This window comes from Typopeltis vanoorti, chromosome 5 (assembly GCF_054136105.1).
Source record: "Typopeltis vanoorti isolate ZY-2024b chromosome 5, IOZ_Tvanoo_1.0, whole genome shotgun sequence".
Lineage (NCBI taxonomy): Eukaryota > Metazoa > Arthropoda > Arachnida > Uropygi > Thelyphonidae > Typopeltis > Typopeltis vanoorti.
Window position 1 is genome coordinate 38913365 of NC_143553.1, and position 15131 is coordinate 38928495.

A 15131-nucleotide genomic window follows, 5' to 3' on the forward strand; every position below is an offset into this window, starting at 1 on the left:
TCTCCAGATTTCATTTTAGTCCATGATGTTTTATTTAGTTTCCTCCTAAAGAACTTGTTTTCCAACTGTGTCAATCTTTATTCTTCCTTCTGTTTAATAACCCAAATCTCCGCACGATAAAGAAATGTGGGGATTGCCACTGAATTTAAGTTTGGAGAGATGCATAATTTTCCATATATCTTTAAGTTTGGTCATAGCAGACCAACCTAGATTTATTCTGTGTTTAATAATTTCTTCATAATTTAGCCTGTCTGTGATCATTGTGCCTAAGCAGTTGAATTTCTTAACCTGTTCCAATTTATTTCTTCCATCTCTGGTTATTGTCATTTTTTTGGTTTTACTAAAAGTTATCTGTACTGTCCTATATTGCATAGTCCTTACTGTGTTTATGTAGGTTTTCAATCGTATACTTTAAAGTTTTCCTTATTATCTGTAAATAATACTATATCTGCATATTTTATGTTATGTACATTTTGTCCATTTCACAATTATTCCCATGTTTTCTTGAAGAGATTTACTAGTTCTTCAAGGCAGAGGTTAAACAAATATGGTGAAAGGGGACATGCTGCATGACACCTTTCTCAACTGGTATTTCAGAAGTTTTAACTATTCTAAATTTTATTGTTGATATAGTATTTTTATAGTATTGGAGAATGTGATTTAATATTTTATCCTCATTTATTTTTTGCTCTAAAATTTTAAATCAATATTTCTGCTGATTGAGTCAAACACCTGCTTAAAGTCTAAAACTGCAATCAAGATTTGTTTTTTTTTCCCCCCACATCAATTCAGCTAATTGTAAAGGAGTAAAGATTGCATCAACTGTAGATCTCCCTCTCCTAAATCCATTTGCATTTTCCTAAATGATGCTCATAAGTTGCTTTAAAGCAACTTATGATGCTCCAATAAATAATTTATGTGTGACTTAATAAGGCTATTGGTCTATAATTTGCACATCCCTGAACACAGTGTTCTTTTTTTAATGTATGGAAATTATTCTTCCCAATTTCCATCATTAGAAACAGTTATAATCATATAACTTACTGCAGGATCATCTACGCCAGGTTTCACAATGCCCATAATTGATTTCCTTCACCACTATAAGAAAACACACTTTACTCCACTGCCAAACACATGCTTATTCAACTTCCTGCAGAATATCTACCTGCCAGAATAACATGCGTATGATTGTTCACACACAAACACACACACACAAATTATTCTGGCTTGGAAGGCCCAATGGATGCATCTCCATCAACCAGTTTGTTGGTTGTTCTGCAACTATCAGACTCCCTACAGGTTCAAATTCCACTGTAACATGGATGTTCATGATGGTAGATGATTTTCACTACTCCACTTACTGCAAGTCTGAATAGGCTTGAAAAAGTTTCTTGTGATCTCTAGAGCAAACTTTCCAGATTATTTTAACTCATAGTTACTACGGGTACATATATGGCATTGTGTACGATATAATATGCCAGTATTTCCTTAGCATTAGAACTCGTATGTTGCTTGCAGAGTGAATGGCATTTCTGTTGATTCCATAGAGGTGTTTTTAGAAATTGTAATAATGAATATCTCAGTAACGAATTGGTATGTGAAGCTTAATTGTTAAAAATGTAGCATAAGGTTAAGAATACATTTAATATATAACAGAAGTTAAAGATTAAATTATGAATTATATACAAATTGTTGAATTTTAATAATAATTATTTTAGTATGAAATGTTCAGATTATTCTTCCTCAGAACAAGAATAAAAATGAACTGCTACCATCTTAATCATAGCTCTAAAAAAAGCACATAAATACTGGGCTCGCTTTAGAGAAGCAGGACTCAGAAAATTAAGTATAGTTAAAAACAGCCCATTTAGCTTTCCACAATGAATGAGGAAAATTTTTTTTTTAGCTTTTGTGGATGTGTGTGTGTGTAATAATTGAGAAATCAACTAGTAGTAACTGCCATGAAATTTTACAGTCAATGCAATACTTTCAAGAAATAAGATTCATTCAGAAAGTAAGAGTAGCCACACATACACACAAAAACCTGGTCAATGGTCTCCAAATGCCTGTGGACCAGATATCAAACTACTGTCAAAAATCAATTAAAATGAAAAACTAGTACATGTAGTATATTAATCTCATTTTTTGTGCACTTTTTCATACCGACTAAAATTTCTCTTGAAAACGAAGAATCGTTTAATCAGAAACTTTGCTCCTGGAATACTGATCTTTTTTTTTTTTGTTTGTTTGTTTGTTTGTTTTGTTTTGTTTTTCACTTGATAAATCATACTCGGGAGAAATTTCGTATTCTGACTAATCTTAACATCCCACAATAAATTACCACTCTGTGAATAGGGAAGTAGGAAACAAGGGTAGGGGGGGTAATGGGGTGACAAGAGCCATGTCAACCGGATCAATAAATTCTATATACAAATACATATGCACATTATTCCTTAAAGACTGATGACAACGAAATTATATATATATAATACACATTTAATCTCCCATGTATCATACACTAATATAATATAATATTTCTCCAACATCACAAACAAGAGCGCACACCTGATCTCCCGTATCGGTAAAAATATAAACTCAGACTGCTTTTCGCAATATATGATAAAAGTCATGTTTGTCGCCAAATTGGAGGCAAGCAACGTTTCCTGTTGCATCAATATGTAGTACATGAATTAGAATACTTATATGTACGTACGTAAGTGTACACACATTCATACACGCGCACACATACAAATACAAACATGCTTACGCCTACCTTATCGGCTAAGTGAAAATACATTTATCAATATTTTCATTGTTCATAAAAATGACTGCACTTACTTGTAAACAGGCTTGTGGATCCCCTGAGTAAACATGATTTCCTGCGGGAGATAAAACTGGTGGACTGAGCGGACTGTGGTGACCAGACTTCGGCAGGAGAGGGGGATACCTTGAGACAGTGTCCTTTTGGTTGGCTGCCACAGGCATCCTGTCCAGTAATGAAGCAAACACCTTCGGTATACTGCACCCACACGTAATAAAAAAAAAAGTCTTTAAATTTCTAAAATTTAATTGTTTATTTATCAGCGCATTGAATCACGGTTTGATCTGTACGCGCAGCATGAAATTATAGTCAAGAATAATACAATGAAGGGAGCACACATCGATCCGCTTTAACAATTTTTAACCTTGACTTTAAATATCGTATGTTATAATGCCTTCTTCTCCATCTATAAGCCTTTTACGTAGTCTCACACATGCTGAAACACAGTAGTAACATTAACTACGCTACAAATGATACCAACATACTGACAACCTCATGCCAAAGCAGGCAAACGTCATGAAACATTCTGCTTCGTAAACAGCACTCCACCAACCACAAGAACGATGCGCTATTACCCACGTTCTAGACAACACATGCTACGCCTACTGTGATCTATTAGCTTCCCTAAGGAGCTATTTCCCTTAGTGCGCAGATTCAAGCTGACTCACTAGGTATGATGGATCAAGGATATTACGTTGAAGAACCAAGTACAGCCCTACAATTTTTAATATAATTTTATTTATAATGAAAAATGCGTTTACATACACTGAGCAATGAATATACTTCGAGTAATTCATATTCTAACATAACAAGATTATTCAAAAGTTAAGCAAGTTTGAGCGCGGTTATTAGTTGGAAGGATGTCAATCGTTCGATGCTGTTGGCACACTCTCTTTGGACTCCCTGGAGGTATCACATAATAATAATAATATTCATCAGGTTACTGAACGCATTGATTGGCATATTCCTATCTCATGTTTAACGCTCGCAATATATATATATATATTGCAGTTATAGGGACGAATGATCTACGTAGCGAAAGATTTTCTGTAAGACGGGATTTGAAGAATTTAATGATTGCAATGAATGCAAAGAGTGAGAGTGGAAAGATCATGAGTGTGCTACCACGATTTGATTGTGATGAAATGAACAGAAGAGCAATTATAGTAAATGGAATGGTGTCCAGATTGTGTAAAAGGTTTTGCAAAGAAATGAAACTGAATATTCATTTTATGAATGTCTGGGATGAGTTTGATAAAAGGAAGGAGTATTTTAAGAGAGATGGTTTGCACTTAAATGGATTAGGAGCTTGGCATTTAGAACATTTATTGATAAAGGACAGAGTAAAGGGTCATAAACAGGGAAATGGGATTTGTTAGGGAGGCAGGTGATAGAGTTAGCTGTAAATAGTACTAAGGTCATTAATCGTTGTGAAACTGGGATTAATTGTTCGCAGAATGTTAACAGTAGGCAGAGTGGGGTAATTCGCACACAGGGATATTATGGGAGGAAGGGTATATTGCAGTTTATGTATACCAATGCTCGAAGTATTAGGAATAAGTGTGAAGAATTTTTGTCATTACTTAGTACAACATGGCCAAAAATTATAGGAATTAGTGAAACTTGGTTAACCAAGAATGATATAGTTATTGGGATTGAATGTAAGGGGTACAGTATTTTCAGGCAGGACAGAGATGACAGAATGGGGGGAGGGGTTTTATTAATGATAGACGAAATATTAAAGCCAAAAAAGATAGAAGTACCTCACTGTGACAGGTATGTAGAGGGCAGTTCATTACAGGCTGTTTGGTGTGAGATAGAGATTAACAAGGCGAAATATGTAATTGGTTGTTGCTATAATCCAAGGGGAATAAGGGAGAATATAGATAGCATGTATTGGCAAATTAGCACGATGAGTAAAGGTCAAGTAATTATTATGGGGGATTTTAACTTTGGGGACATAGATTGGGGGAAGGAATGGTCACAAGGAACAAAGGAAATGGAGTTTATACAATTGTTAAGAGATAATTACCTGAGACAGCAGGTGATGGAAGGGACAAGAGATTCTAGAGTGTTAGATCTGGTCATAACATCGGAGAACATATCAATAAGTAATTTAGTTACAATGTCTCCACTTGGGGAAAGCGATCATGTGGTCTTGACCTGGGAGATTGAAAGACGTACTGAATATTCTATTAAGAATGGGTATATGTGGAATTACAAGGCTGGTGATTATGGCAAGCTGAGAAGTCAGCTTTCAGCTGTATTATGGGATGAGAAATTCAAGGGGAGAGATGTTGATGGTGCGTGGGAGATTCTCAAGGAGTATTTGAAGAAAGCTGTATCAGACTGTATTCCCAGAGTCAGAAGGAGAAAATAAGTAGGAATAAAATGGATGACTAATACTATTAAACAAGAGTTGCAGATAAAGAAAAGGTTGTGGAAGACATATAAAGAAAAAGGTGATGAGCGTTCCAATGAGCAATATAAGGTACAGGCAAAGAGAGTAACCTGTATGGTAAGGAAAGCCAAAGCTAATTATGAGAGGAAGCTAGCTGATGAATCCAAAAGAAACCCTAAAGAGTTCTTTCGCTATGTGGCTAGTAAAAGGAAGAATATCCATGGAAAGATTACTTTAAAAAGTGTTGATGGTAAGGAAATTACTGAAGCTAATCAAATAGTTGAGTTGCTTAGTGATCATTTCGCAAAAGTGTACCATCTTCGTAGTGATAGTGCAGTGTCAGATGTGCCATTGACTGATGAGAGTATAGAGATAGATGAAATTGAGGTGCTTAATATATTAAAGAACCTTAATGCTAACACTGCCATTGGGTTAGATGGCATATCGGCCCATGTGTTACGAGAATGTGCAAGAGAATTAGCAACTCCTCTAACCAGGATGTTTAATTTAAGCCTCAGTTCTGGTAAAGTGCCAATAGAGTGGAAAGAGGGGAAAATAGTTCCATTGCACAAGGGAGGCTCTAAGACTGATGTTGCAAATTATAGACCAATCAATATATCTGGAGTGGTGGTTAAGATTTTGGAGAAATTAGTTAAAATTAGAATTCAGGACTGGGTGGATAGCAATATGATACTTTATAAGGGGCAACATGGTTTTGTGAAAGGTAGGTCTTGTCTAAGTAATTTACTTACGTTCTATAATAAAGTAACAGTGGAGTTGGATAAAGGAAATCCTTACTCAGTGATACTGCTTGACTTTGCAAAGGCTTTTGAAAGGATTCCACATGGAATTCTGTTACATAAATTAGAGCAAATGGGTTTGGATCCGAAGATGGTGATTTGGATTAAAGGATGGCTGGCGGACAGATATCAAAGAGTGGTTTACGGAGGAGCTGAGTCCAGGAAAAGGCAAGTGACTAGTGGTGTACCTCAGGGCTCAGTTCTTGGTCCTCTATTGTTTAATTTGTACATCAATGATATTGGAAATACCTTGAATGGAAATATCCACTTGTTTGCTGATGATGCAAAATTGGGAAGAGCGATAATCAATTCAAATGATGTCGATATTTTACAGGATGACTTAAATAGGCTGACGCTATGGACTGAGGTAAACGGCTGTCAGTTCAACGTGGCTAAGTGTAAGGTGATGCACTTCGGGAGGATGACATCGCATGCTGTTTACTATATTAACGGAACTGAACTGTAGGAAGTTGATGAGACAAGAGACTTGGGAGTTATTGTGGACAGAGAACTTAAGTTTAAAGGGCATATTGCTAAGATTGCCAAAACATCACATCAAATTACATGGTTGTTGAGGAACACACTAACAAGCAGGGATAGGGAAGTTATTATTCCACTCTATAAGGCATTAATAAGGCCGCATTTGGACTATTGTGCACAGATCTGGTCGCCAGGATTTCTTGGTGAGGCGGAAGTGGTAGAGAGGATTCAGAGGCGGGTTACAAAGATTGTTGCAGGTCTGTGGGATGTTCCCTATGAGGATAGATTGATGATCTGTGGGCTCGAAAAACTAGCTGATAGACGTAGGAGAGGAGATATGATAGAGGTATTTAAATTGTTAAAGGGATTTTACAGGATTGATACTGATGATATTCTTAAGACCAATACAGGATGTGAGAGAACGAGGGGCCATCCCTGGAGATTGTGTAAGAGTGTGGTTAACAAGGGTGTTAGGACTAGATTTTTTACTTGGAGGGTTGTGAATGGGTGGAATGCTTTGCCAGAACTGGTTGTGAATGCTTTAACTGTGAATGAATTTAAGAAGAGGTATGACAGGTATTGTGTAAATAATGGTTAGTGTGTCAATGTTGGGTCTCCCGCGATGAGTCTTTTGACTCCATGGAGACACCTTAAAATAATAATAATAATAATAATAATAATAATAATATATATATATATATATATATATATCGAAGTTACGCTATATATATATATGTGTAGAAAGTATTTTTACCTTGATATAATTATGTTAAAGATACCAAGCAATTTTAAACCTGGTTTTACTCCATTTTTCCCAAGTAAGCAAACAGACAAAAATGTCAAGTTTGCGCCTGCAAGTGATACAAGACTAGCTGATCCGACAGGTAGTGCAAGACCAAGACAACTCGTGGTAGAGGTGGAACAAGCTCCGATCACTAATCTTAATATTTACCCTTAATGCCAAAACACATCTCCAAGAAGGGGATGTATGATGTTTTGTATTAAAGGCAAGGGGCCACTACCCAGACCGGTTTCGACCTTTTTTGAGGCTCATCAGTGGGAGCTAGGCTAGGAATACCAAGATTTAGTAATACAGAGCTTGTAAGTATTTTACCAAAACAAGTTACCATAAGGTGTTTTAACCTTATTAAATAAAAATCTCTGGAGGAGATATAAATGTAGAAAATATTTTTACCTTGGGTATAATTATGTTAAAGATACCAAGCAATTTTAAACCTGGTTTTACTCCATTTTTCCCAAGTAAGCAAACAGACAAAAATGTCAAGTTTGCGCCTGCAAGTGATGCAAGACTATATATATATATATATATATATATATATGGGGTAACTTCGATTTTAAGGCAGCAAAGCAGAACAGGTTCACAAAAACCAAGCGCATTTACTCATTACTTATACAATTAATGCCGTCAGCGAAAAACGAAAGCAAAACATAACATACTGTGAAAATTCGCCTACATTTTTTTTGGGGGGGGTATCGTTTCGATTAATTCATATGATTGATGAAATTTTCTAATTCCATCTATACAATATTTAAATTATATTATTTGTCATTGTTAATTGTATTTTCTTTAATATTTCATATATATATATATATATGTGTGTGTGTGTGTGTGTCTTTAATATTTCATATATATATATATATATTTCACACACACACACACACACACACACACACACATATATATATATATATATATATATATATATATATATATATATATATATATATATATATATATATATATATATATATATATATATATATATATATATATATATATATATATATATATATATATATATATATAATATTATTGAAATAATTAGTGAAATATTAAAGAAAATACAATTAACAATGACAAATAATATAATTTAAATATTGTATATTGGAGATAGCTATCCCAAGACTATCTCTAATTATAAGCAGAAACCGATGAAGAGACTGGCAAATAAGTGCTTCCATCTCGTTGTCCCTCACCTTAACAGGATATGTAATTGGCTGAATTGCTTTAAAAAAAATTAAAAATGCTCTTTTCTAAAGGACAGAGGATTCTAAGGGAAAGCAATTGTGTGATAATATATTGTCATCAGCTGCATATATGATGGAAGAGAAAGACAAAAGTGAAAGAAATGATTGCTATATTGAGCAGATGTGACACCATGTTTGCTCAATATTTCAAGGAACTGCTCTGAGGACATTATGACTGTGACTCTAATTTGATTCTGCAACGAAAGTTTCTAGCAACAGGAAAGATTTTTCAGAGGATCGGGATAATGGGACAGTAAAAGTAAAGGAGGAGGTTTCCCAAGAGGTATTTAATTACTGGCTTGTTGGTGTTTCTGGAGTGATCCTGTGGGTATCACAGAAAACTGGCCAGGGTTAGAATACTTCCTTTGTTAAAAACAGGTCTTGTTTTAGTGATTGGCTAACATTTTGAATAATGTGATAACCTTACTAGAACAGAAGTAACGTTTATATAATACTTATTGATTTTTACAAAAGCATTGATAAAGCAGCACACAATAAATTAATATCTTAATTTCGTCGATGGTAATTAATAACAGATCAAATTGTTGACATGATTGGAGATTGGCCAAGCATGTTGTGTAGGATTGAATGGTGTTGCACAAATAGAGTAACAAGTGGAGTACTACTAACTGCTATTTAATATATATATATATATATATATATATATATATATGACTAATGACTACTACTATTAACTCGGGGTTTGGATATGTTCATTTTTAATATAAACTGACTATAAACCCGAGAATTATAACAAATTGAGATTTATTTGAAAACGCAACATGTTTCGTCGACATTGACTTCATCAGGCGTTAAAAACATAGAAAGATATTAAAAGACACTGAAATAAACATTGAGACACTCTAAAGCTGTACAATTATAAAGTTATGATATTCGACTGTAAATTACAGTTATTATGAACTTTTGCTATAGTCCGTGTTAAAGGTCTATTGTTGTACACTTGTGCGTGTGTGGAACCACGCGATCTCCAATATCTGATAGTAGAGCTGAAAGTGTCAGGCAAATTATAGCTGAGATTATTGTTCATATGAAGAGGGTCCAAGGTGATTTCTTTTGACTCTACAATGCGGCGTTCTGAGTAGAATCTTAAAGAAATTCAACATGTGAACGTGCTTCTCGAATCTTCCAAAAATAAGATCAAGTTTCAGCAACTATAAACAATATCACAACCTTCTACAATTTCTAGGTGTATACAAAGTCACATGTGAGTGCGGAAAACCTTACTATGGCCAAACGGAGAAATCTATTCTCCTACGTCTCGAGGAGCACCAGAGAGACTTTGCTTATAAGAGAACCAGAACAACTGCCCTATCAGGCCTTGTCCTGTTTTCAATAAACACGAACAACGAAATCCGCCAACATGAAGTAAATTGGACAACAACTTCAAACTTACACATTTGCCATGATGAGGTAGAATGCCGCATTGTAGAGTCAAAAGAAATCACCTTGGAAATTACCTTCCAAACTTACAAAAGAAATCACCTTCATATGAACAATAATCTCAGCTATAATTTGCCTGACTCTTTCAGCTCTACTATCAGATACTGGAGATCGCTTGGTTCCGCACACGCACAAGTGTACAACATTAGAACTTTAACACGGATTTAACAATAGAACTATAGCACAAGTTCATAATAACTGTAATTTACAGTCGAATATCATAACTTTAAAATTGTATAGCTTTAGAGTGTCTCAATGTTTATTTCAGTGTCTTTTAATATCTTTCTATGTTCTTAAAGCCTGATGAAGTCAATCTCGACGAAACATGTTGCGTTTTCAAATAAATCTCAATTTGTTATAATTCTCGGGTTTATAGTCAGTTTATATTAAAAATGAATATATACAGTATATATATATGACACAGCATAAGTTTAAAGGAAAGCATTCAGTTATTTGAAGATCATGCAAAGTTAGTGACAGCTATGAAAACTAAATCTTATGTACTGGTGTAGAATACCTCGAAGAGGATTTAGAAAAGCTGGTGATGAGTGGGGGTGTCTATTCATTGTCTCCATTTGTGAAGTTTTCACTTTCAATCAAAGAGATGGAATGCAGTATATAATATTAAAAGAAATCCACAACAAAAATTAAGGGTAATAAATGATTTTGGAGGGACTGCAGATAGTTAAATGAAGTTCAATAGTAGCAAAATATAGTGAAAAGGACAGAGTGGAATAATGATCACTAGTAAGTGACTGTATTTTTTATAAAGCACGGATACCTACCCATTTGGAACACTGCTGATATCTGGTGTCCTGTACTTGAGGGAAATAAAAACAACATTTGAACAGGTTTAGAGGTAAGTGTTGACTATCAGGACCCGTAGAGATGAAGTGACCATGAATTGCAGAGTTTGTCAGGAAGGAAGATGAAATCGGAAGATAAGAGAGAAACATATAAGGTGGTAATGGGATGTACACATATAATACAAAAGCAATGGACACTTTTTAGTGCATAATTGTAAAGCGGTAACATTCCATGTAGATTAATAACAGTTTTGTGAATGCGATGCATATTTTCCTCATGGGGAGTGTGACATATTGCATTTTATATAAAAATTATTTTTCAGCATAAACTTTTTGAGCTTGTAAATCATGTAATTTTTTTTTATTTTATTGTAATTTTAATTGACTGGAATATTTCACTCCATGCTCCACCTATTCCAGTTTGAGAAAGTGGCAGAAATCAACCAATTCGATAGCTCAATAGGCCAGTATCTTTCTGGGAAAACTTCCTTGAGGATCAAAATTTATCCCGTGCCAGGTAAGTATTCCTGATGCTTCTCGCAATAGTTTACATGCACAATAACCAACCATCAGCCTAACAAAAATTCAAACAACACTTAACACCTGATCCATTCACACTCAGGCATTCGTTCATCTCTTTCTTGTTCCAGTTCCTCACACCAAATCTGTAACCCAACTACATTGTAAAACCATTCCTTCAGCCTATCTACATAATCCACCTAACAGCCAAAACTTGGAAACCCACCAACTGATTCTCGTTTCCCTGCCTTGAGAAACTCTCCTCCATCCGATGGCAATCTGCCCAACTTTACCACCCTGGCTCAGATGCCAATCATCCTCAGTAACCTGACAACTCTCTCTCTCTCTCTCTCTCACACACACACACAAAGTAAAAAAGTACATAGATCAACATACACAAGCTCCCCTCCTACACGTCCTTGCTATCATGCATTCATAATCAATCCCCTTATTCTCAGCTTTCTATTATAAAGGTTGGTCGATTGGTAGAGCCTCTACTACTAATGGCTCAGCAAAATTAATAATCATATTCTAACATAAAAAGATTATTGAAAAGTTAAGCAAGTATGAACGCGGTTAGTAGTTGGATGGCTCAATTGTTCGATGCTTTGGCACACTCTCCCTCAATGAGTCTTTGGACTCCCTGGAGGTGTCACAGAATAATAATAATAATAATAATAATAATAATAATAATAATAATAATAATAATAATAATAATAATAATAATAATAATAATATCGGTTCAAAAAAGTAATGTTTATGCTTAGCCCTTTTTCGATCCCTGTCTGTAATCAGTAACATTCAAATTTGGTGCTACCTCATTTACATTACTCCAAAAATCATTTATTTTAACTTGTCACTCGGATTGTTCCACCTCTCGAACGCATTTTCAGCATCTCTTTAGATTTTACATCCTTGACAAATGAAAGATCCAAATAGCACTATGCTTCCACTCATTTCTCTTACACTATTCTACATTCTAAGCTGCTACTATATGATCAATAACTATTTTTAATATTTATCTAAATGAAATAATAATGATATGGAATAAAAGTTTCCATCAATTTAGAAACCCTAGCTGAATATAATCAGATAAAAGAGAAGATATTTAAAAATATAATAGACTTGATAGATTCATGGAGAATTATACTCAATAAAAGAAGCATTTTATTTGACATATTAAAAGAAAGACAAATACCAAATAATATTCCAAAAGCTATCATATGTATATATTAAAATAATCAAATATAAATAAGATTAAATTATGAGCTATCATATACACGAGAGATAAACCAAGGAGTCTGACAGAAATGTCCCCTTTCAGCAACACTTTTTAATATTTATCTAAATGAAATAATAATAAAATGGACTAAAAATTTCCATCAAGGTATTAAACTTTCTCCTACTGTGAATTTAAACACTCTCCTTTATGCCGATGGCCGAATAATAATTACAAATTCTGCGGGTCCGAATTTCGCTGTGAGCATGGATGTTTGTGTTGTCTGTGAGAAGACTAGTGGTGGTTGGTGGACGGTAGATGGCGTTGGTGGATGAGGTTGAAAGGTGGACGCGGAGAGTTGTAGAGTAGGTGCCCTCCCTCGATGAGTCTTTGGACTCCGTGGAGGTGTCAAATAATAATAACAACTTACAGAAAGGTATGTTAAATATAAATGAGATAGCCAAAGATTAGGGAAATGATAATATCAACAGAAAAATAAAAAAAATCTAAAGAAAAATCATGTCCTTTGAAGGCCATGATCCAGTAAGAACGAAAATAGTAATAGATAACAATAACAAGATTTTAGAAACAGTTGAGTTCATTTAACAACCTAGGATGTATGATTACATATGAAAATGAAAAATATATAAACGTAAAAATTGCAAAATATTTAAAAATAACAGATGTAATTAACTCTATATTTGAACCAAACCTAGTACAAAAACAAACAAGGCTAAAAGTATACAATACATTAGCCCTACCAGTCCTATTGTATGGAAGTGTTGGATTCTGAATGAAGAGAAATTAAAATTATTAATACTCCCTTCAGAATCCAACATGATCCACCATATCAAAGGCTACATTTGTAGATATTATTTAATGTAAATCTCTTATTATAAACTATTATTCATATAATTATCTTTGAGTTTTTTATTTAATTATTTAATCTAGGATATGTATTAATAATAGAAAGGACTCTGCATAAAAATAACGTTCAGATTGTTTTAATTAAAAAGTTTTAATTAAAAAATTTAAAGTAACAGTGGAGTTGGATAAAGAAAATCCTTACTCAGTGATACTGCTTGACTTTGCAAAGGCTTTTGACAGGATTCCACATGGAACGCTGTTACATAAATTAGAGCAAATGGGTTTGGATCCGAAGATGGTGATATGGATTAAAGGATGGCTGGCGGACAGATATCAAAGAGTGGTTTACGGAGGAGCTGAGTCCAGGAAAAGGCAAGTGACTAGTGGTGTACCTCAGGGCTCAGTTCTTGGTCCTCTATTGTTTAATTTTACATCAATGATATTGGAAATACCTTGAATGGAAATATCCACTTGTTTGCTGATGATGCAAAATTGGGAAGAGCGATAATCAATTCAAATGATGTCGATATTTTACAGGATGACTTAAATAGGCTGACGCTATGGACTGAGATAAATGGCTGTCAGTTCAACGTGGCTAAGTGTAAGGTGATGCACTTCGGGAGGATGACATCGCATGCTGTTTACTATATTAACGGAACTGAACTGCAGGAAGTTAATGAGACAAGAGACTTGGGAGTTATTGTGGACAGAGAACTTAAGTTTAAAGGGCATATTGCTAAGATTGCCAATACATCACATCAAATTACATGGTTGTTGAGGAACACACTAACAAGCAGGGATAGGGAAGTTATTATTCCACTCTATAAGGCATTAATAAGGCCGCATTGGGACTATTGTGCACAGACTGGTCACCAGGATTTCTTGGTGATGCGGAAGTGGTAGAGAGGATTCAGAGGCGGGTTACAAAGATTGTTGCAGGTCTGTGGGATGTTCGCTATGAGGATAGATTGATGATCTGTGACCTCCAAAAACTATCTGATAGACGTAGGAGAGGAGATATGATAGAGGTATTTAAATTGTTAAAGGCATTTTACAGGATTGATACTGATGATATTCTTAAGACCAATGCAGGATGTGAGAGAACGAGGGGCCATCCCTGGAGATTGTGTAAGAGTGTGGTTAACAAGGGTGTTAGGACTAGATTTTTTACTTGGAGGGTTGTGAATGGGTGGAATGCTTTGCCAGAACTGGTTGTGAATGCTTCAACTGTGAATGAATTTAAGGAGAGGTATGACAGGTATTGTGTAAATAATGGTTAGTGTGTCAATGTCGGGTCTCCCCCGATGAGTCTTTTGACTCCATGGAGACACCGTTAAAATAATAATAATAATAATTATTATTATTATTATTCCTATATTGATAATAGAAGAATTTGTGTTCATCATAATTAATTGAGTTGAAAAATATCCTTTTATTTAATTTCTGTATATAAAGGTATAATGTTATGTAATGCTTATGTATTGCTCTAATTGTTGTTGGAGACAGTTAAACATAGAAAGCGCGAGCGTAGTAGTAGTGCGTGAGTTATGGAATGTGAGATGGAATTGATATGAGCTAGACGGTGAGAACAAGTTTTGGTGGGAAAACGGAGTGAAAATATATAAACGAAAAGCGAGGTTAAACAAGAGCAGTGGTCCCCCGGTAATTCTCCGTGAAAAGGAAAAATGGACCACAGTTGCAAGAAACC

The 15131-nt window shown here is 34.7% G+C and overlaps 1 protein-coding gene across 1 annotated transcript in view; it reads right to left on the reverse strand.

Annotated features, from left to right (window-relative positions):
- Positions 1-3275, reverse strand: part of LOC150106327 (E3 ubiquitin-protein ligase RNF38-like) — a 280906-nt gene extending 277631 nt beyond the window's left edge. Inside the window, exon 1 of the mRNA XM_090393082.1 lies at positions 2839-3275. Coding sequence (XP_090249208.1) covers positions 2839-2985 — 147 coding nt within the window. The 5' untranslated portion in view covers positions 2986-3275. The remainder of the gene's footprint in view (positions 1-2838) is intronic.
- Between the last annotated feature and the right edge of the window lie 11856 nt (positions 3276-15131).